The sequence below is a fragment of the Tupaia chinensis genome, unplaced genomic scaffold (assembly GCF_000334495.1).
Source record: "Tupaia chinensis unplaced genomic scaffold, TupChi_1.0 Scaffold143602_1, whole genome shotgun sequence".
Classification (NCBI taxonomy): domain Eukaryota; kingdom Metazoa; phylum Chordata; class Mammalia; order Scandentia; family Tupaiidae; genus Tupaia; species Tupaia belangeri.
In genome coordinates, this window is record NW_006203448.1 from 2,420,783 (window position 1) to 2,442,265 (window position 21,483).

The following is a 21,483-nucleotide window of genomic DNA, read 5'->3' on the forward strand; positions in this document are numbered from 1 at the left end:
CTGGTCCTGTGGGCGTGTTCTGTTCCAGTCCCCCGCCAGCACTGCCGCCCAAGAAGAGACAGTCCGCCCCGTCCCCCCCCCGTGTGGCTGTGGTGGCCCCCATGAGCCGAGCCACCAGCGGCTCCAGTTTGCCTGTTGGGATTAATAGGCAGGGAACGCAGCCCGATTCTCTCTGCAGAGGGGCAGGGGGGGGGGGATTAATAGGCAGGTAACGCAGCCCGATTCTCTCTGCAGAGGGGCAGGGGTGGGGCTCCGGTTGGGGATCGGCCCCAGATGCCAAAGGAGACCCAGTGGTCCCCGGACCCTGGTGTTGGGTGAGAGGCTCTCTCGTGGGGCCGGGAGTCCTCGTAGCATCCTTCTTTCTCCAGGATGTGACGGAACACCTGTACTGGGGGGTGGGGGCCGTAGCCAGTGGGGTGTCTTCCATGGCCACACACACCCCCAGACTCCTAGCGGCCCCGTTCTCATGTATATGTGACATTTTATTGCTGACAGCAACAATGGCTTCCGAGCTTGACTGTCACCCTGTGTAAGTAAACGTACCTGCCACCATTGCTTGGAAGTGACACGAGCTATTTCGTTCTCCCACACGAGGACTTTGACATTGACTGCTATGCACAGCGGCGGCTGTCAGGGGGGGGCCACTCCTACGCCGCGCCTGTCCCCCTGCGGCAGCATGGGCAAGCTCAGCAAGTCCGACGAGCAGCTGTCCTCTCTGGACAGGGACAGCGGGCAGTGCTCCCGCAACACAAGCTGTGAAACACTAGGTGAGCTGTGGCCATCTCCGCTCGTCCTGCTGTGGGGCCTCTTCGGGGTCATGCTGGCTATTTGGTTGGCCTTGGCCGGGGCGCTCAGTCTCCTCGTGTGTAAGTGAGGGCAACAACGTCTGCCTCTCAGGGAGGTGGGAGGTGTGAGCGGGTGAAGAGCAGCGCAGACACTGTCAGGGTGGCTGTCCCGACGGTCAGTCGTGTGTGCAACCTGAGTGCCTGCCCCATGAACAGCCGTCTGTGCCTGGACCCTTAAATAAAGGGGGCATCCAGTTATACCTGACAGAGGTTAAAGGCATGCGCTGCCTAGCCTTTTCCTTTTTCTCTTTTTTAAAGTTTTGCTTATTTATTTATTTATTCCGTGAACAAGTTAGAGACAGCGCACCCTGCACAGGGTCTGGACACCGTGAGGCACCCCTGGCTTCAGCCAGCTCCGGTCATAGCACAGATTGGAGAATCAGGGAGGCCTCTGAAGGGAGCCAGAGCCTTCCCAGGTGGCCCAGCCTCGGGGAGCATCACGTTCCCTGCCAGGCCACCGTCTGTCTCCTCTTTTTCTTCTTTCTTCTATTTAAAAATTGTTGCTATAGGGTATGTGCATTTGCCAGAGACAGAGAGAGAACGGGAAAGTGAAAAATCATCCCCCCGGAAGGGTGGCCATGCCACAGTCCCTGCTCCTCCACTCCTCTTGGGATTCGGGGCACGTGTGCACACACACCCAACATGATTTTCGAGCCAGAGGTCCGATACTCGAATCAGGCATTAGTCACGAGGGACCCAGTCGCTCCAACGCCCATGCCATCTGCTGGCCTTTTTTATTGGCCTCCTGTGGGGTCCCAGCCCACAGAGCATAGGTCTTAGCGGCACACACCATGTGGCGGGCCTCGGCCTTTCTGTCAGTCAGTGCTAAGTTTATGCTGTGTGGGCTGGTCAGGTGCAGGGCAGGCCGGAAGGGGCTTACTGGGGATTAAGCTTCTCATAGCCCTGGAACTAGGTATTTTCACTTCTGAGAATGGACCCTAAGAACATAATCAGAGCTTTATAACAAGATTTCTGTCCAGAGACATTCATCTCAGCACTGTTAGGAGTACTGATAAACGGGAAGCACACAGCTCTGACTGGAAGGAAGTCAGATGAAGTAGATACATTCACGTGGTAAGATCATCTGTAGCTATTAAAGATCACCTATGAGGGGCCAGCAGGTGGCATAGTGGTTAAGGTGCTGGACTCCAGCATGGCCAACCGTGGTTCAAGTCCCAGGCCCAGAGGCTTGAAACTCACACTGGGCTTGTGTGTGTGTACCCACACCCCAAGAGGAGAATGGAGGTGAAGGGATTACAGCATGACCATGTCCCCAGGGAGTGATTTCTCACTTTCTCTCTCACTGTCTCTGTCTCTCTGGAAAACACTTGGACCCTACAGCAAAAATCTCTCTTAAAAAAAAAAAAATTACTTGTGGGGACACAAAGTAGCGTGGTGGTTAAGGCACTGGTCTCCCACATGGCCAGCTGTGTGGTTCAAGTCCTGGACCTGATGGCTTGCTTTGTTTCTCTGTGTGTGTGCATGTCTCTCTGGTCAAGTTAAAAATAATAACAAAATTAAAATAATTTTTTAAAAATCACGATATATTGATAAATAGAAAAGTCCAAGTTATTTTTTTATTTATTTGCTATAGGGCACATGTGCTCATAGGAGGTATGGACAGAGAAAGCAAGAAAGCAGCCCCCCCAAAGGGGGATGGCCATGCAGCAGTCCCTTTTCCTTCATTCTCTTGAGATTTGGGGCACACATGTGCGTGCACCTGGAGTGGTTTTCAAGCTATGGGTTCAGGACCCAACCATGCAGTCAGCCAGGTGGGATTCTGTTGCCTTAACCACCTCATCTCGTCACCTGCTGGCCTCCAAGATTACTTACATAGTATTTTCTTAGTTGGGTTGGAAAAAGAAAATGGAATCTTAGAGGAAGAAAAAAAAAAAAGATTTTTAAAGGAAATACATTAACATGTAAACAGTGTTAGAATGGAGAGTGATTAGTATTTTCTTGTAATCTGATACAGTTTGCCATGTTTTATAGTGGTCATATATTTTTCTCTTTTTTATTTAAAAATACAAGAAACTACAAAGAATAGTATAGCAAGCAATCATGTTTTAGTTTTATCATCAGAGAGAATGAAGACTACTAGGTAAAGCAAGAGCCCGCATGAGCCTAGGACTGAGTGAGGCCGGGCAGAGCCAGCGGTAGCTGGGCCCACTGTCCTGCAGGGCTGTGGCTGAGAGTTTTCCTGTCCTGCTGTGGTTTCAGATCACTATGATCCCGACTACGAATTCCTCCAGCAAGACCTCTCCAACGCAGACCAGATACCTCAGCAAGTGGCCTGCAACCTTAGCCCGTTGCCGGAGGCCTCGGGGGAGTCTGGGTCTCCATTTCTTGGCCATCCTTTCCAGCTGCCTGTTGGCAACTGTCCCCAAATGGAGGGACACCTGGCCACGGGGCAGCAGATAGACACGCCGCCAGCTCTCCCAGAGAAGAAGCGCCGGAGTGCGGCCTCCCAGACCGCGGACAGCTCGAGCTGCAGGGCGTCCTATGAGCGGCACCCCTCGCAGTATGACAACATCTCCGAGGATGACCTGCAGAACTCGGCCCCACAGTCCATCCCCTACACGCCTTTTGCTGCTATTCTCCCCTTCCAGCAAGGAGGTTCCTCGGCACCGGTTGAATTTGTGGGTGATTTCACTGCTCCTGAATCAACGAGTGACCCAGAAAAGCCGCCGCCTCTGCCAGAGAAGAAAAACAAACACAGTAAGCTTTTGTCGAGCTGTTGTCGGGAAGCACATTTTGTAACCTAAATTGGTGGTGTATTTTATTTAATCATTAGATGATAATCAAACCAGTGGCCTCATTCTTTCATAAAGGGTAACCGCTGGTAGACGGGTGCTTCTGGAAGCCTGGCTTGTCGTTATGGTGGTCATCGATAGCCCAGTCCGCTGGCCTGTCCCTGTGGCCTCAGTAAGAGCTCAGCCTGGTCTTTGCAGAGCTTACGGGAAGCTCGTTAGGTGGCCTGGCCAGAACACACCGTGACAAAGGGAGCTGTGCCCTGCCGTGAGGACGGCCTTGCAGCAACATCTGCGTAAGGCAAGGTGGGCGCTCAGGTCGACACAGACTGTGCCTGGCGCCCACAGGGGGTTTTCTGGGCCTTTCTCCCTGGTGCCCTGGAGTGCGCTGCCCTGGGTATCTGCAGACACTGGAAGTGATGCCCTTGGGGCCGTGGTGCCTGCGGGAGTCGCTGAGGACACCTCTGGGGTGACACTTTCATCTGTGATGTTGTTAGGGCCCAAGAGTGATGTGGAACCTCGAATATCTTGCATTCGCGGCGTGCTTACCAACTATGAATTTGCTGTGGGATTACCAGGTAGAATCCTGGCGTTCTGTTCCCTCGCTTCCTGCCTGCTCCCCATGGAAGCACCGCCTGCCCTGGGCCCCCCACCCATGCTGCCTTCACTGGTGCAGCTCCGCCCGCTTTCTTCAGCCTAGTTGTCACCCTGTGGGTGTGCGTGTGGCCACATCAGCCCCTCAGCCCCAGGATTCTCTGGCCCCCGTTGAAGCCCCCAGCAGAACACTGTGAGCCAAAAACTGAATCTCCATTCCGAGTTCCAGATGAGCGCTTCCGGCTGGCCCAGCCTGGAGTGGGGGCCCCTTCTCAAGTAAGGGAAGGCCTGGCTCTGTGAGGCCTAGCGGGTCGTCCCAGAGGCCAGCTGGTGGCCCAAGGCAGGAGGCCACTGGTGCTGTAATGTCCCTCAGCTCTGCCCTAGGGGTAGCCCCGCGTGTGCAGTGGCCGCAGTACCATGTCCCCAGCTGGAGGGAGCGCTGGCTCTGTGGGACTGTCGTTCCCATCTGCTGTGAATCCGCTCTGGGGAACGGAGGGTCGCCCACAGCCATGTCGGGGTCCTTCTGCGCCTCCCCGTGCACATGGCAAGTGTCGAGAGGGCATTTGACCTCCTCCACCACCTCGCTCTGAGCTCAGGCCCCCAGCAGAGGGTGTCCCTGCAGATGGCAGGAGGCTTGTGCCACTGCACACCCAGGAGGCAAGGAGCCACCAGCTCCCAGATCAAGTGGGGGTGACAGTCCTCACGCAGGGCCTGCAGCGAGAAGGAAAGGGACAAGTAGCCAGCTGCCTTTTGAACAGGCTCAAGTCTCAGTGGCTGAACACCCTTCTGTTCACTTAAGCATCCATTTGAGAGCATGCTGTCACTGAAGTCTGTCGTGTTGGCATCTGTGCTCACAAACCCTCTGACTCCTGAGAGCTGCAGGCGTGACGCACCCTCAGCTGGCTCGGCATTAAAAAAAGCATTCACTCTGTGCAGTTAGTGTGACAGCGCCCAGGAGGCGGGGAGCCCTGGAAACCTTCATCCCGCGGACCTGGCATGTGCTGGGCCCGCTTCATAGGACTCGGTCCCTGTGTCAGCAGGTTCTTGTCCCTGAGCTCTGACGTCAGAGGCTCTCTGGCTCCTCTTGCTGAAGGCAGCCCTATCAGCCTCTTGGGCCTGACGCGCTCCTGACCACTGTCTGCCCCCAGGAAGGCCCCCGGGTCCTAGAGCCCTGGCTGCTGTGCCTCCCAGCGACGCCAGCTGCCCTGGCCAGTGGGCCCTTCTTAGATGGGCGTCGCTGCTGTTGCTCTACGCTCTTGCAGGTCTCTGCAAGGACTTCAACCCAGCAATTCAGAGACCTCCTGGCAAGTCCTGAAGTGTCGGGCAGACGTGTTGTTTCCATCCCTGAGGGAGCAGCCAGGGGCCGCGGCTCCAGCTCCACAGTGATCGGAGCCACATGGGGCCTAGGGGCTGCCGGCCACCGGTTTCTTCAGCAGCAGCCACCAACTTCCTCCTCGTGAAGGAGCGTCCATTTCCTATCCCAGCCCTTACAGCCAAGCTCCACTCTGCTTATTGGAGCTAAGAAATCCCGACTTGTTCTTCCACCTAAGAAGGTGACTTTGAACCTCCTCTTTCAGTGACGGGCTCCTGGAGGCAGCGAGCATCACCCCCGCCTTCCCCACACTTCTGCCCATCCTTGATTGCTGACCGGGCTCCCAGTGACGCCTCACCTTCTGGCTTATCTTAACGTGCAGAGCATCAGCCCCTCAGAGCCAGCCTTCCCCTCTTCTGGCATCCAAGTCTTCACTCCCCGGCAGGTGCTGCTGGCACTGTGACATGAGGTGGCTGAGACCTGCTATCCTCGTGCCCCCCACACGCTGAGTGGGGTCCTTGGTTTCCAGACCTGGGGCCCTCTTTGCTCCCGGCCTGCACATCCACATCAGTTCTCTCTGCATAAGTTCATGGTGCTTGTTCCTAACCAGCTCTCGAGGGACCAGCGGTCCTTTCCCCCACGGCTGGCCCGTGCGTGAGTACAGGGAGTACCCTAACAGCCAGAGGGGGGTGGAGGGGTGCAGGGTTCCAGGCGCTGGAATCGGAGGGCCTGCCATGACTTCCCCTGTACCATGGGCAGGGTTAGGTGGGGTCCAGTCCACAGAGGCAGACGGATTGGAGGAAGCCCTCACAGCTCTGCAGGATGTAGACAGCTCCTCACCCGCTTCCCAGAACCCTCTGGCTTTCTAGGTGTTAGGGCTCGGATTCACCCCCGAAAGTCAGGAATAAAGCACACAGCGACAGCCCACAGCCTCTCCCAGAGGTGCCTGCAAGGGTGCAGTCACAGACGCTGCAGCCCAGTGCATGCTGCGCCTCTCACCTCCCTGGGGGGACTGCGCTGTTTGCTGCTCAAGCTTCCTGTTGGTGGCCCCTCACACAGGTGCGGGGCCCTGCCCTCTGGGCAGCCAGGCTGGGACAGGCAATAGCTTCATGTCCAACTCCAGGGCTGGTCAGGGGTCCCTACAAGAATTTCGAAGAGGAATCCCAGCGCCTCCTTTCTCGCGGAGGGCTGGGTCTGCCGCCGGAGAGGGCGGGTTTGGTTGCCGTTGCTCACACACCACAGGTGCTCAGGCTGGTCCGGCAGTCACTGGGGACGTGTGTCCTGTTCGTTCATCGTTCATGCTGCAAATACTTAGGTGCGCCCGATGTGTACTGGGCACGAGGGACACGTGGCAGCACACCAGGCAGGCCCGCCCCTTCCTCCTGTAGCTTCAGCTCTCTAGGGGAAGGCAGTGAGCCCTGTGGTACCTACCTCCAGAATCACCATTCTGGATCCTGCCGCCACTCCCATCGTCAGCCTCCACCTGAACAGCCACAGCAGTCCCCAGCCACCTTGTAAAACGTCACCTGGAATGGAACCCTTCAGTGGGCCCCACCACGTTTAAGGCAAAGCCTGCCGCCCTGTGCTGTTGGCACAGTGGGCATGACCTTGCAGGAGGCCCAGCCAGGCCTCCTCCCTCTGTCTGCACAGCTGTGCTCTCCCCACCAGGCCTGTCCCCAGCAGGGGCTGTGGTCTGCTGTGGTCTCTATGGGAGCCTACACGGCATCCACTCGGCTCTCCCGTGTTCTGCACCAGCACCCCCGTCAGCACCCTGCTTCCTTCCAGGGGACCTGTGTCCCTGCCCTCCCAATCTGCTCTCTGCTTACTCTCTCCAGAGGGCTGTGCTCCACAGGGCAGAGGACTCCTCCTGCTGGCCCTGGCATCGTCCCAGCGCCGGGGTGGTGCTAGCAGACCTAGGAGGCCCTCAGGCTATAGTGACAGGTGAATGAGGAGAGCCCATACACAGCTCTCTGCAGACTGGGCCAGGAGGGAAGGAAGCCACTAAGGACAAGGGGGCTGGGGGCAGGGCAGGACTGAGCTCCAAGAACAGGTGTGCAGAAATCCCAACAGGGGTTCCGGGAGCTGCAGACGGTGTGGCTGGGATCAAGCACGAGGAGCTATGAGGAGTGCTGGGGCCGGCCAGCTGTGCAGAGCCCCTGAGCGTCATAGGCAGGCAGCCCTGAGTGTGGCCGAACCCCCAAGGGCTTTTCAGTGAGAAGTGGGTGTGCTCTCTTTAAGATACATTGTTTCGGGACCAGCAGTTGGTGTAATGGCTATGTCGCTGGACTCCCATGTAGTTGACTGCGGTTCGAGTCCCAGACCCAGTGGCTTAAACTCATGCTGGCTGTGTGTGCGTGCGTGCCCAAGATCCTGAGAGGAGAGTGGAGGAGAAGGGATTACAGTGTGGCCATCCCCCCTAGGGGGTGATTTCTTGCTTTCTGTCTCTCTGGCGAGCGCACGCACCCTGTAGCAAAAACCTCTCCCCCCCAAAAAAAAAAAAGATGTGTTGTTTCTTAGAGCATGTTAGGCTCATAGCCACATTGAGTGGGACATATGGAGATTTCGCACACCCCTACAGCATGCACCTGGCACGCACGGGCAGCTGCCCGCTGAGTGACATCTTTGTTATACTCCATGACTGACAGGGACACATAGCAGTCACCCAGAGTCCACGATTTACACAAGGGCGTACTCCTGGTGATTGGTGTTCCGTGGGTTTAGACAGATGTACACGGCATGGCCACCTCTGATGCTGCCCAGAGACTGCCCCCATCCTCACTCTGCAGTGCACTTCTGGTGGAAATCACCCTGGGGCTGGGGCTGGGGCTGGGGTGGGAGTAGTCAGAGCAGCCTCCCTGCTCTAGCCCAGGCACCGGCTCCACTCAGCTTCTGCCTTCGGGCAGGACCTGCGGGCTTTGGGCAGGACTTGCGGCTTCGGGCCGGGACCTATGGGCTGCGGGCAGGACCAGCGGCCTTCGGGCAGGACCTGCAGCTTCGGGCTGGGACCTACAGGCTTCGGGCTGGGACTTACGGCTTCCGGCCAGTACCTGCAGCTTCGGGCTGGGACCTGCGGGCTTCGGGCAGGACCTGCATGCAGCCCTGCCGTCTCTCCACAGTGCTGGCCTACATGCAGCTGCTCGAGGACTACTCGGAGCCGCAGCCCTCCGTGTTCTACCAGACACCTCAGAACGAGCACATCTACCAGCAGAAGAACAAGCTGCTCATGGAGGTGTACGGCTTCAACGACTCCTTCAGCGCCGCCGAACCCTCGCAAGAGCTGGCCCCACCTCCCGCCCTACCCCCCAAGCAGCGGCAGCTGGTAAGTGCCCCGTTCCCCAGCTTCGTGTTCGACCTGCTGTCTGCCGTGACAACCTGAACTCCAATCCTGACAGTTCCAGGAGCTAGAGCGAGCCTCTCGGGGCAGCTTTCAGCTTTCTGTCCTCGGCTGGCCCCTGGCCTGGGTGTTGAACACCACGTCCCACGTAGGTGCTTCCACTTCCTGAGACATTCACCGGCTCCCCACGCTGAGGGCCACAGGCCTCCCCAGAGAGCCCTGCAACCCAGGCCAGCATGTGTTCAGTGGCAACTTTCTCCACTCACGGTCTCTCATATTTTTCCTTTCTTCTGGCTCCAGCATAGACCTCCCTGCAAGGAGGCACTCAGTGGCAGTGCAAGGCCCTGGCTGTGCACAGCCGCCTGTGACTTGGTTCACACAGCAGGCCTGATGGGATGGAGCCACTTCATCCCAGCCCCGGCCAGGTTGCCCAGAGACAGCCAGCTCCACTGAGGCAGGATGGCTTTGGACAGAGCCCCTCAGTGTTGACGTCTTCTGACGGCGTAGACGCACAGAAGCAGGAGGCAGCAGAGAGGGGCTGTCCCGGCGTGGGATGGGAGCCCCGAGTGCCCCTTGCAGGCCCCCAACCCTTTGCTTTGCCACTAGTTGACCAGCTGGGCGGGCCCAGCTGTGTTTATCTAGCCACTCAGTCAGCCATGCTCCTGCCTGTGCCTCTTCGCCCATGTCTGGCCGGTCTAGTGGCTTCTGACAGGAGGGGACCAATGTAGCCCGCTGGGCTATCCTCTTTGGGGGACAGCTGCTGGCTGTAGACAAACGTCCTTGGGTCGCTCCCGGCACCCACCTGCTGCTCATCCTGGCCCCAGGAGCCCACGAGCTCTCCTGCACTCGGTGGACCCGGCAGCCATTTCATTTGCTCTCGAGAATTCTAGCCCACCTCTTCAGAGGGATCCCATCCGGCAGAGGAAAGGCCAGGTCTGGGGTTGGCAGTCCTGGGTTCCACTGACTAGCCGTGTCACCTGTGCTGTGCTCAGGGTAATGGTCCTCACCTGCCCTGCCCCCCCACCCCCGAACACTGAATACAAATTAAAACTGCTCTACATGGGACCAGCAGTCGGCGTAATGGCTATGTCGCTGGACTCCCATGTAGTCGACTGCAGCTTGAGTCACGGACCCAGTGGCTTAAACTCATGCCGAGTGTGTATGCGTGCCCAAGGTCCTGAGACAAGAATAAAGAAGAGATTGCGGCGTGGCCATCCCCCCGGGGAGGTGACTTCTCACTTTCTGTCTCTCCATCTGTCTTTCTGGCGAGCACACATGCCCTGTAGCAAAAACCTCTCAAAAATGTATATATATTTTTTTTAAAAATTGTTCTACAGATGTTTCAAAAAGGAAAGCACAAATGCCCGGCCTCGGGACCCCTGGCTGACGTATTTGCGTAAAGCCACTGCTGATCTCATACCCCCACTGGCATCCTCACTGCCCAGTGGCTCTCTTTGGGCATCTTTGCCTGAGTATCTGGAGACAGATCCCTAATGAGCACGTGGTATCAGAACCCACCATGGCAGGAGAGCAGGGCAGTGGCAAGGCCAGCCCCTGAGGGACCTGCTAGGGCAACCAGGTTGAATGTTCCCAGCCCGGTAAGCTCTGGAGCTCACGTGAGCCTCACCGCAGCCTCTGGCACGCCCACTGTAAGGAAACTGAGGCTACGAGAGCCAGGAGGCTCCCCGCTCCCAGGTAGAAAGAGGTGGCTGGAACAAGCTTGGCCTGCGGGCAGCCCCGCACGGCCGCTGGCTGTGCCTTCTCTGGGAGGCACGTGTGAGAGTGTTACCACCAGACCGTCGGCCCGCACCATGTGGGCAACCCGATTCTGAGCGCTCCCCACGTCTTCCTGTTTACCCTCCCTGCAGCGCGGCACTGGTACTCCCACTGTTAGCCCCACTGTATGAGGCAGAGAACTTCAGGTCACACCCAAAGCCAAACAGCTGATAGATGGCAGCCCAGCCCCAGCTGAACTCTGATGACTTGAGTGACCCCAGCAGGAGGAGCTCAGGGTCAGGTCGAGCCAGGCCACTCGGCCTCCTTCCACCTGACCAGCTTCCGGTGGGCAGTCCGTGGGACAGTCAGCTTTCAGCCCAGCACAAGGCAGCAAAGAGGGGCACCCTCTCCGGGCAGCCCGTAGCAGGTGATTCTGAACCCTGAGCTGGGCCGAGAAGCCATCCCCGTTCAGAACGTCCCCGAGCAGAATTAGCTGTGCCGCCTTCCCCTGCACGTGCCTGACTGTTCTCTGCTCTTCTCCCTCCTCCCCACCTTCTCTGTCCCTTCTGCCCAGCAGGCCTCCTATGCTGCTTCTTCCTTCTCCCCTGTCTCCTACTGTGTCCAGCAAACTAAAGTGGCCTTCACCCCCGAGGACGGCGGTGCCACTCAGGGCCTCAGTGTGTCCGTCTCTAACTCCTTTCTCAGCCGGCACGGCAGCTTGCCCGTGCCCTCGGTGAGTCACTTCCTGCTGTCCTTCACTTGGAAGCCTGCAACCAGGACCATTCATCCTGGCCTGCACCTCCCGGACGTGTGAGCCACTGCCTGGCGCTGCCTCTGCCCTTGCGCAGGTCCCCGTACACGGCTGGGAAGGGCGAGAGGGTGCTCTCTGGGGCCCTCCTCATGGGTGGGGGAGGAGCGGGGAAACATGTGGGGCCACGTCTGGAGCCTCACCGCTCTGGCCCTACCTGGCAGAGGCGTTGGGGCCGATTTGCTCCGCTCTCCCACCGGGCCTCAGACCAGCCTTCCCAGTGTGTCAGGGAGGAGCAGGCCTCTCACCGGTCGCAGGGCCGAGGACAGGTTTCCTCAGAGTCACAGCAGTCGAGTTGGAAGGGAGTGGGTACGTCCACTCCTGTAGACATTTTCCTCCTGACAGCTTTTGCTGTGTCACAGACACCCCCAAACCACAGCCGAATACTCACTGCTGCTCAGGACACAGGTTGCTAGGGTGCTTGTGCCAGTCTGCCCTGGTGTGGCAGATTTGGGCTGGACTTGCTGACACCTCTGGGACCCTAGCTGGACAGTTAATTGGTCCTGTCCTCGTGGTCTGTCCCCTCTGCCAGGCCAGCCTGGGCTCGTTCACCTCGCAACTGGCAGGGTTCTGAGGAGCAGATAGAAACATGCGTCTTAAGGCCTGAGCTTGGGGCTGGCATGATAGCAGCTCTGTGGCAGCCACTCAGTCAAATCGCAAGGCCAGCCCAGATTCAAAGAAAGGGGACAGAGACCCCTCCTGCGGAAACTGCCGCTGAATCTCATGCACGGGTGTGGTTCAGGAGGGGGCGGGTGTCCATTTCTGTGGAGACAGCATTCTGTGGGGCCCACGTCTCAGAACCTGAGCAGCCACTTCTCCCTCTAACCTATCGCGTGACACTAAGCCACGAGGGAAAGGGCTGTGGGGCATCGGCGTGGCCTTGTGGCTGGTTTCTCCTCCCAGGCCTGTGCATCTGCTCTGGAAGTGTACTTCCGCTTACCTCGTGTTTGCAGCCGTGGGGACGGAATGAGGGCAAGTGCGCAGACGTGCGTGGTCGCAGGTCACGTCTTTCTCCATGAGAGAGCTCTGGAGCCTCGGCTAGTTCTGCTCCTGACCCCTCACAAGAAGCGTCGGGCAAACAGCTCTCAATTGTGCGTCTGGGATAGGCCAGATTCCCGGCTTGGTGTCTTCGTTTTTGATTTTTAAAGTTTGTTTTGAGCGAGAGCTTCGTCCAGCTCTTCCCAGGCCACGATTCCCTACTCCAAACCTTCCAAGCAGCCAGGATGGTGGAGGCGCCTGGTGTACTTAGGTCAGTCAGAACCCGACCCCGGCCTTCCTGGGTGGCTCTAGGTCCCACAGCAGCACCCTACTGCCTGCGCCGCTGCGTCGGGCTCCTCGTCTGGTTTTGTCCGCTTCCTCCCTGCCCAGGGCCATCCAGCGTCCAGGGCAAGGCACACCTGCTGGGGAGGACCTCGGCTTGCAGTCTCACATAGGGTGTTGGGATCTAGCCTCAGAGCCTTCTGCATCCTACGTGTGCGGGAGTAACCACCACCGCCCCACCCTGGCCGCACCACGCCCTCTGTTTCCAGGAAGGCTCCTCGGGCGAGCTCCTTTCACAGATCTTATAAAACTTGACTTTTAGGCAATCCTAGCTCTTGACTGCTTTTTTCCCACCCCTCCTCTGTGAACAGAAAGGGGGTGCGAGTTATCCTCAGCATTTAATAATGACCCTTTGAGGGACCAGCAGTTAGCATAATGGCTATGTCGCTGGAATCCCACGTAGTCGACGGCGGTTCGCGTCCCAGACTCAGTGGCTTAAAACTCACGCCGGGCACGTGTGTGTGCGTGCCCAAGATCCCCAGAGGAGAATGGAGGAGAAGGGATTGCGGAGTGGCCATCCCCCAATGGGGAGGGGTGATTTCTCGCTTTCTGTCTCTCTGTCTCTCTCTGTCTGTCTGGTGAGTGCACGTGCCCTATAGCAAAAACCTCTCCAAAAAATAAAAAAATAATGACCCTTTGGCACTTGGATGTTGGTGGGCTGTGAATGGACTGGACTGTTTGCTACAGAATTAAAGAAAGTCTGAGGGCATTTTAATTAAGTTTGGGTGTAAAGACTTTGTAGTTTTCACTCCAAGACATAAGGGAGTCCTAAGACATCTTGTATCTAAAATACTGTTCTCGGCACCAGTTCCCCAGAAGAACCCAAGGGGTGAGTAGTGAGGTGCTTTATTTAATTAAAGGGAAAGTGCCCTTAGGCCCGTTGGTCACGGCCTTACGGTGGGAACACTTGGCATCCGATGCGCGGAAGCCCCAGAGAAGCGAGGTATGTGCTGTGGCATGTCCTTCCACCGGTGAAATGAGGCCTGAGCTCCTGCCCGTGCCCCACTGCTCCCTGCCTGCGTCATGGTTCCAGCATGGATGCCAGAGGCGCGCCTCGTGGGAATCAGCAGCTGTCAAGCCTGCTCCTCACATGGTTCTTGGCAGGATGACCTGTTACTTCTAGAAGGTTCTATCCATTGGACGCCTCTTGCCCAGGGAATTTGTAGAGCAAAAAGGCCCACTCACTGAAATTGGAGGGGATTGAACTACCTGTAATACTGTCATGTGTTTAAAAACTCTGCAGAGGGCCCAGTGGGAGCATAGTGGTAACACACGTGGACCCACACAGGAGGTCGCAGGTTCACACTCTCTTGTGCACAGCAGGGGTGCACACTACCTGCACTCGAGGCTTACTCAGGCTGGAGGTGTGGCATGGCCGGAGGACCCTATGGACGATACTTCTTCTCTCTCTTATCTCTCTCCTATGGAAAGAAGAAATAAGAACACTTTAGCTAATCATCTTGAAGACCAATTTTTTCCAAAAGGCCTGTGGAGTGGCTAGCCTCCCATTCTGGGCAAAACAGCTTTCCAGCTGCGTGCAGATGCTCGCCGTCTGTGCCATGGCCGTCTCCTCCGAGCAGCCAGGCCACCTCCTGGACACACAGAGGGCTCTGTAAGCCCCGGGGCATCTGTCTCTCTCACCAACCTTCCCTTTCACCCTTCCCCACCCCACCTTCCTGGCCACAAACATCCCTGAGAACAGCCCAGCGGCCACCACGGAGACCATGCACACAGCTGAAGGCCCAAGAGGAGCAGGGGGACATGGAGAAGAGAGGACAGGAGCAAGAGGGGAGGGCGGGGAGAAGGGCCTGCGATGGGCGAGAGGAGGACCATCCACGGCCCTCGCACTGCTGACACAGCAGGTGTGTGTCCACCTGTAGGAAGAAGAGTCCGCCAGCCTTGCCCACATCCCTGTTCTGGCGCCATCTTGTCTCTACTGGCTTCCTAGATCACATGAGAATGAGAGGGGCGCGGGGGCCGGGGAGTGAGTCCTCAGAGCAGTCTGCCTCCCTGGGGGCTGTTGGGCAAGCCTGCCGGGAAGCCCCGTAGGCTCCCAGCTCACCGGAGCATGCTCTTCCTTGGCCTGGTGTCTGCCTTCAGCTTATTTCAAGTCACTGGCTCTCAGTCTCCCCCCATTCTTGGGGATTTCTCTAGAATAGAGGGAGAAACCAGAAGAGAGAAGAGGAACTATTTTTTCTATGTCTTAAGTTCAAGCCAAGGTTAGAACCCAGATCCCATCATGAAAAATAGTAGATTAGATTAGATGGACACTTACGAACTGCTTAATTACCAAACAAATACTGAGGCCTGGTAAGCCTGGATCAAAGGAAAGGCTGAGGGGCTGAGCCTTACTGCCTTTTGCGGTCTGACTCATCGCACAGTGCGGCTGCAGGCTGTAAATAGGTCTGGGAACACGGGAAAACTCGAGCCCCTGTCGTAATGTTTAACTCCACATGAATAAAAATAGCTCGCTTCGATTCTAGACCTGAACTTGGATCATTGTGTAAGCCTCCGGAATCTTTCTTACAGAATGCTTGCCATTCAGGTCAGCACCTCCACGTGCACTGGAGGCTTTTCATGAGCACGTGAGCCGGGAAGCCATTAGCCAAAATTTCATGTTTGCAAGGGAGACCTGACTCAGATCGCAAAAATCCATCACCTGAGAAGGAAGGTAATAGGGTTTACACTCATCTAGCTTACTACCCAAAGTTCCCCAACCAGATCGCTGTTCTTTTACTTTGTGTTTAGAATTATATCAAAGGCTTTTGGAGTTTTTTCCTTTATTATTTCCAAGAGCAAGAGAGACAGACAGCACCCCTGACAGGGCTCTGATGCCACGCTCTACCTAGGCTTAGCCCCAACCCGCGAGCACGGCCACACCTGTGCCCAGCTTACTCAGGAGAGTCTCCCGACTCAGACCCAGAACTTTCCCACGTGGATCAGTCCCATCATCCAGTCCCTCAAAAAAGAAAAATTGCTTTCAATGACAACAACGCCAGGTTTATTCAGAAAGAGCGAGGATCTGTGTTGGACCTTACACGATGCTAGTGTTGCCTCTCCGATAAGATGAATGCCATCTCACCACTCAAACTAGGTGACCCACGCAAGTGCTTCTCCTTGCCAGGAGCAAGGCAGCCCGTGACAGTTCTCGAGGTCAGATGCACGTGGCCTCCCGCTTGACTTTGGAACCTCAAACTACATCATGTACAGTGTAGTTCCTGTTACAAGTTTACAAGGGCGCCACAGAGGGGAGTGGCCTATCGGCCCAAGGTGGACCCAAAGGACAGCTTTCATGAGCAGATAGATAGGTCACTGGGACCGGAGGAGAGCCAAGACAAAGCCAGAAGTCTTCCCTCAAGCTTGCCAAGTGCCCAGTGAGGGACATGCTCAAGGACCTTCCTGGTGTCCGGGAGTGGCCATCGTGGTCCTTAAGAGCCCAGTGAGAGGAGCTTCTCCCCAGGCAATCGTGCAGGGTGCTGGGCCTCGCTTGGCCAAACGCCCGACTGCCCGTCCTGGTGCACGCAGTCCCTGCTGACGTTCTGCTGAAGGAGTGTGCTCCACACCCTGGGCCAGTGCCGAGCCATGCATCCAGCCGTTCTCCGCAGGGCAGGACACCCCACCGCATGCCTGTGTGTTCTCACAGATGAGGGAGGAAAACCTAAGCCTAAAGCCAGCTGTTCTGCTGCTTGTCCGTTTTACTGAGTAGCATCCAAAACTGAAGTCATGGCTTGCCTGAGCAAGGAGCGTGCCGTGATGACCGACCTCGGGCCGCTCCCTGCCCAGCCCTTCACTAGGATGGTGAGCCATCCACTTACGTGGTCATTTCCCTGTAACTGGCCAAGTTCTCAGGTCTCCGGGGCTTAGAGCTGAAGTCACCATGGAACAGCCCCAGATCCAGGGTTTCTGGCACCTGGTCTTCTGAGTCATCAGAGGAATTGAATGGAGTGGCTCTTAAATCGAGAACACAGAATTTTCCATGAGAAGATCTGCTTCCTTGGAGCCAGCAGATAGCATGGAGGTTAAGGCCGCTGGATTCCATGGCTGACTACATGGTTCAAATCCCAGACCCGGCAGCCTGAAAAACACACTGGGTATGTACTCATGCATGCCCCCAGTCCTGAAAGGCTAATGAAGAAGGAATGGTGTCGTGGTCCAGCAGGCTGCTCTCTCCCTTTCTATTTCTGTTTGTCTCCAGTGAGTACAACCGCCCTATAGCAAAATTTTAAAAGGATCTGCTTTCTTATCAAGTCTACATAGGGCCCATCCCTGGTCGTTTCTTATGCCAGGGCCACAGTGGGGAGAAGTGTCACGCAGCCTGTCCGTCTTCAGATGGCCTCGCCTTTCATGAATTGGCCACAAGTCAACATAGTGTCAGCAGCCCCCATGAGATTGTAGACTCCAAAGACTCACTGGTTCTTCCGGGCATGTACTTTGACAAGAGGAATTTGCTTACTGACCACCTTTTCCTGCCTGTCCTGGAATGACTCTGCTGTTCAGGGTATTGTCTTACGCATCGCTGACCTGCAGATCGAGGCCTAGCTCTCTGGCCTGTGGATCGAGGCCTAGCTCTCTGGCCTGTGGATCGAGCCCTAGCCCTCTGGCCTGTGGATCGAGCCCTAGCCCTCTGGCCTGCGGATCGAGGCCTAGCTCTCTGGCCTGTGGATCGAGCCCTAGCTCTCTGGCCTACAGATCGAGCCCTAGCTCTCTGGCCTGCGGATCGAGCCCTAGCTCTCTGCCATGAGGATCAAGCCCTAGCTCTCTGGCCTGCAGATCGAGGCCTAGCTCTCTGGCCTACAGATCGAGCCCTAGCTCTCTGGCCTACAGATCGAGCCCTAGCTCTCTGACCTGCGTGCCCGGCTTCACCTTACGCTGCTGAGATCTCCAAGTAGCATTGTGGGGCTGTCTCCTACAGAGCCGTGGGCGTGGGGCTGCATGGTTCGGGCTGTCATGTGCCCACAGTGTCCTTCAGTGTTTCAGGATCGCACTGAGTGTGGTGCAAGCCAACCCCACACACCCTCCTCTCAGCCGTGTTTGTCAGGTATGCGGCCTGGCCTCCTAGCCTCCATTTCTTCATCGTCAACAGGGCCATAATCGCATCATGTGTTAGGTCATCAGGAAAGTCATGACGTTTTTCTATGCAAAAATGCATTCCCAACTTTCCATCCCAATAGATTAAAGAAGGAGATGGCCCACACAAAGCCTCACACCTCATCGGGCCAGCAGGAGGCGTTCGGGTGGAGCAGCTGTCCTCGTCCTGCTGACCATGTGGCCAGGGCCGACACGGAGACCAGGCACCCCCTCCTAGCTGCTCCCATCCCCTGGCAGCCCAGGTCTTCTGCAGAAGTCCCAGACAGGCAGCCTTCGTGTTCTAACACGTCTCCAGACAGACTCAGTCTGGCTATAAATAAAAACCCCTGCTGCACAGAGGACAGTCCTGCAGAAGCAAAGCCGGGAGCCAGCCATGCCCTGAGTAAACTGCAGGCTGTGGCGGGGCGGGGCTGCTGCGGAACCACCAGCCCTGCCTGGTTCTCCCAGGAATCAGTACAGACTGCAACTTGTTGGAATCGGTCCTGAGCTGACTGCAGCTCCTCTGCAGAGCCAAGGAGGCGCCAGGGATGCCGTGTGGCCACCAGGGCGTGTTCCCTGCAGCTTGGCTCCTGTCCCAGCATGACCGCATAGCTCAAATACCAGAAACCGGGAGGAGGGAGGAGTGGGAGGCAGGCCAGGCTCCTTTGTCAAAGTGGTGCAGGCCTTTCCTTTCTCCCAGTGGCATCTCTGACCCCCCTCCTCAGTCTGGAGCTGTGGACCTGACCCCAGTCTCCCTTCCTACACTCAGAACAGCCACTGCACCAGTCAGGTACTTGGATTACGGCAGAAGCTACGCCTATGTGTTCTTTCACTCAGTCATTAGGTGTTGGGCCCCATTAAATGCCTCAGCTGTGTTCATTAAGAATCGTTCCCAGTGGGGGTTTGGGAAGGCAGAAAGGCCGCCGAGGCGACCCAGAGCTCGCCAGCACCAGTGCTGCCATGCTGAGGACTTGCTCCACGACGCGCCCATGTCTCCATCCCCGCCTCCCAGCTCAGAGCCTGAGGCCAGGAACCTAAGTCACTCGTCCGAGCCCACGCAGTAGAGATGACGCAGGACCTGAGCCTGTGTCGGGCACCTTGAGATCGTGAACTCAGCAGTCCCTACCATCTCCCAGGAGAGGTTCCCGAGCTTGTCAAATCAGAGCCTGTGAGGCACCCTGTGATAAGGAGGAAGCGTCTGATTACCCAGAGCCCTTTGCATTTGCACAGGGCGGGTGCTGGGTCATTGAGGATGTGCCAAAGTGCCTGGTGAGTTTATGTGGAGTGGGGCATCAGGGAGGATGGTATTGGGACTCCAGAAAGAGGAGGTGCTGAACAAGAATCTTAAACTGGGTGGCAACAAGTAGGTGAATTTGTGAGCAGGAGGTACTCAGTAGCAAATCTCAGGGCAGCGCTGGGTGTGGGGAAGGAGCATCTGACAGATCTGACGATCTGGGCTCCTGCATGGCAGAGGCCACAGCCTGCAACAGCCCCACGGGGCCATGCAAAGCTGCCTCGGCCACATGCTGTCCACTCCCGTGGCTTTCCCAGCCAGTGAGAGCCACACCGTGGGCCAAGCTTCCTGCAGGGAGAGGGCAGAACGGCCCAGCACAGGCAGGCCCAGTGCATGCTCCTTGCTGGCCACTTGCAGGGAGGGTAACACAAAGCTGGTGAGTGCGTGAGGAGGGTGGCTGCCAAGTAGGGATGTCTGCTCCTCCAGCCTCATACAGAGAAGGACATGGGGGGCTGGCAGGTGGCATAGTGGTCGAAGCATTGGACTTTGGACTCCCACATGGCCGACTACAGTTCCAGTCCTGGACCTGGTGGCTTGCTTTCTCACTTTCTGTCATACCATGAGTGCACATGCCCTGTAGCAGTTAAAAAATAATAATGGTAAATAAAATCAAGTAATTCTTTTTTTTTTTTTAAGGAATGTAGGTGGAGCTTCCCTGTAGCGGGTGGCTGAGTGTCAGTGCTGGCTGGTCAGAACATGTATGGCACGTCCACTAGTTCATTCATACATGTGTGCATGCATACACACTCGTGTACGTTTTAGCTTTATTTCCATTGAGGCAGAGAGGCCGGGTCTTCACACCAGGATCCTCCCCAAAGCCCTGCAGCCACTCGTGATCACAGGCATCCGTTGTGTTCAGGTCAGCTCAGAGGCAACCGAGAGCCTTCCCGTGTGGCTCCAGCATCACACAGCAGCACCCTCCCGCCCGCACCTCCATCTGGGATTCCCCTAGTGCATGTGGCCATGGCCAAGGGTTGGCCTTGAGTCGCCGGATAGGGAAATAAAGCGAAGCAGTAACTAAGTGGCTGGGGCAGGGCTCCAGGGCTCAGCAAACTGATCAGATGAGAAGGCCCAGGCTGTCTCCACCCTGGGGGGGGATACCTCCTCCCTTGGGTTGCAGCAGCTCCTTGTCTAGATTCTAGATTCACGGATAGCAGCAGCTTTGACCTCCCATTAGCTTAAAATGTTGTTTCTTCTTCCTCCTTTTCCTATTTCCATTGGTTCTGAAGAGCCAGGCCTCTGCCACGGCCAAGAGCGCTGGGTGAGAGGCACATTTGTGCTGGGTTTGACTTTGTCGAGTCCTGGCTCTTGCAGGGGGCAGGTGAGCCTGGGAAGAACTCAGACATGGCCTTCTGGTCCCCCTGACAGTGCTGGCTGGCCTGGCAGGCCACAGTGGCAGCATCCATTTCTTGTGTGGTGACCATGGGCCGGTGGTCCTAGAGCTCCCCTGCCCCTCCTCCAGCAGCAGAGCCCTGGCCTGGAAGCTCGTTGGATCTGAGGAGTGTGAGACTGCTCTCAGCTGAGAATCTGGTAGAGTCGGAGCTGCGGTGAAATCCCTGCATTTATTAAAAAGAAAAAAGATTGTGTAGGAAGGGAAATGAACTCATAGAAGCGTTTAGCATTTGATACAATTCTATTTTCAGTTCCTGTTCTCTGCCAGGTGGGTTTGAGGAGGATTGCGATGTGAAAAAAGGTGCAGTGTTGACTTCAAAGGGGTAAAACCGGGTTCATTGAGGAGTTTGAGAGCAAAGACGCACAATTACAGGCGGAGTTTAGCCGAAAGTGCCCTCAAAGGACACAAAGGGCACGAGGCTGGCGGGCGTGGGTCTCGTTTTCTGTCCGGGAGAGCACGTGGTCACCCGTGCAGCGTGGGGGCTGCTGTCCGTAGGGGAGCACTTCACATCACAGGTCCAGGTCTCGAGGCCCTTGCCTCGGGCGCAAGCGCCGGGTGTGGGAGGACCCCGGGGCCGGAGGGCCTGATGGGTGGACCGTGCCCGTGCCCAGCACAGTTAACCTAACGCTCTTTCTTGTGTGTCCCCGTGTGTGTCCCCGCTGCGCTCTGTAGTACACGTCTGTGTTCAGGTCCCACTCCCAGGACTTCGTGCCTCACCACCACGCTCCTGCTCAGCCTGTCCTTCCGCCTACCTCCTCTTCCTCTCCACACTTCCCACCTGTCCACCAGTCTGAGAGCTCCGACTTAGCGGGGCCAGCCGTGGCCAGCCCGCCTCCCAGCACCACGGACGGGCCTCTCTCATCTTCCCAGGAGAGCAGCGTCCATGGGAATACTGTCTGCCTTCCTTCCGAAACCTCTTTCACTGACTCGGTGAGAACTCCACACGCGCACCCCACACGCGGGGCTCCTGGGTCAGAGGCGGGTCACGCCGCCTTCCCTCCCCCAGCAGTCACGGCTGTCGCTGGAGTGCACCTGTTCGCAGTCAAGACG

The 21,483-nt window shown here is 56.9% G+C and overlaps 1 protein-coding gene across 1 annotated transcript in view; it reads left to right on the forward strand.

Moving 5' to 3' along the window:
- RAPGEF1 (Rap guanine nucleotide exchange factor 1) overlaps window positions 1–21,483 on the forward strand; it is an 86,836-nt gene that overhangs the window by 47,547 nt on the left and 17,806 nt on the right. The window contains 7 exon segments of the mRNA XM_027766620.1: window positions 29–152; window positions 595–650; window positions 652–767; window positions 3,066–3,563; window positions 8,618–8,820; window positions 11,126–11,284; window positions 21,106–21,363. Of these exon segments, the coding sequence (XP_027622421.1) occupies window positions 29–152; window positions 595–650; window positions 652–767; window positions 3,066–3,563; window positions 8,618–8,820; window positions 11,126–11,284; window positions 21,106–21,363 (1,414 nt within the window).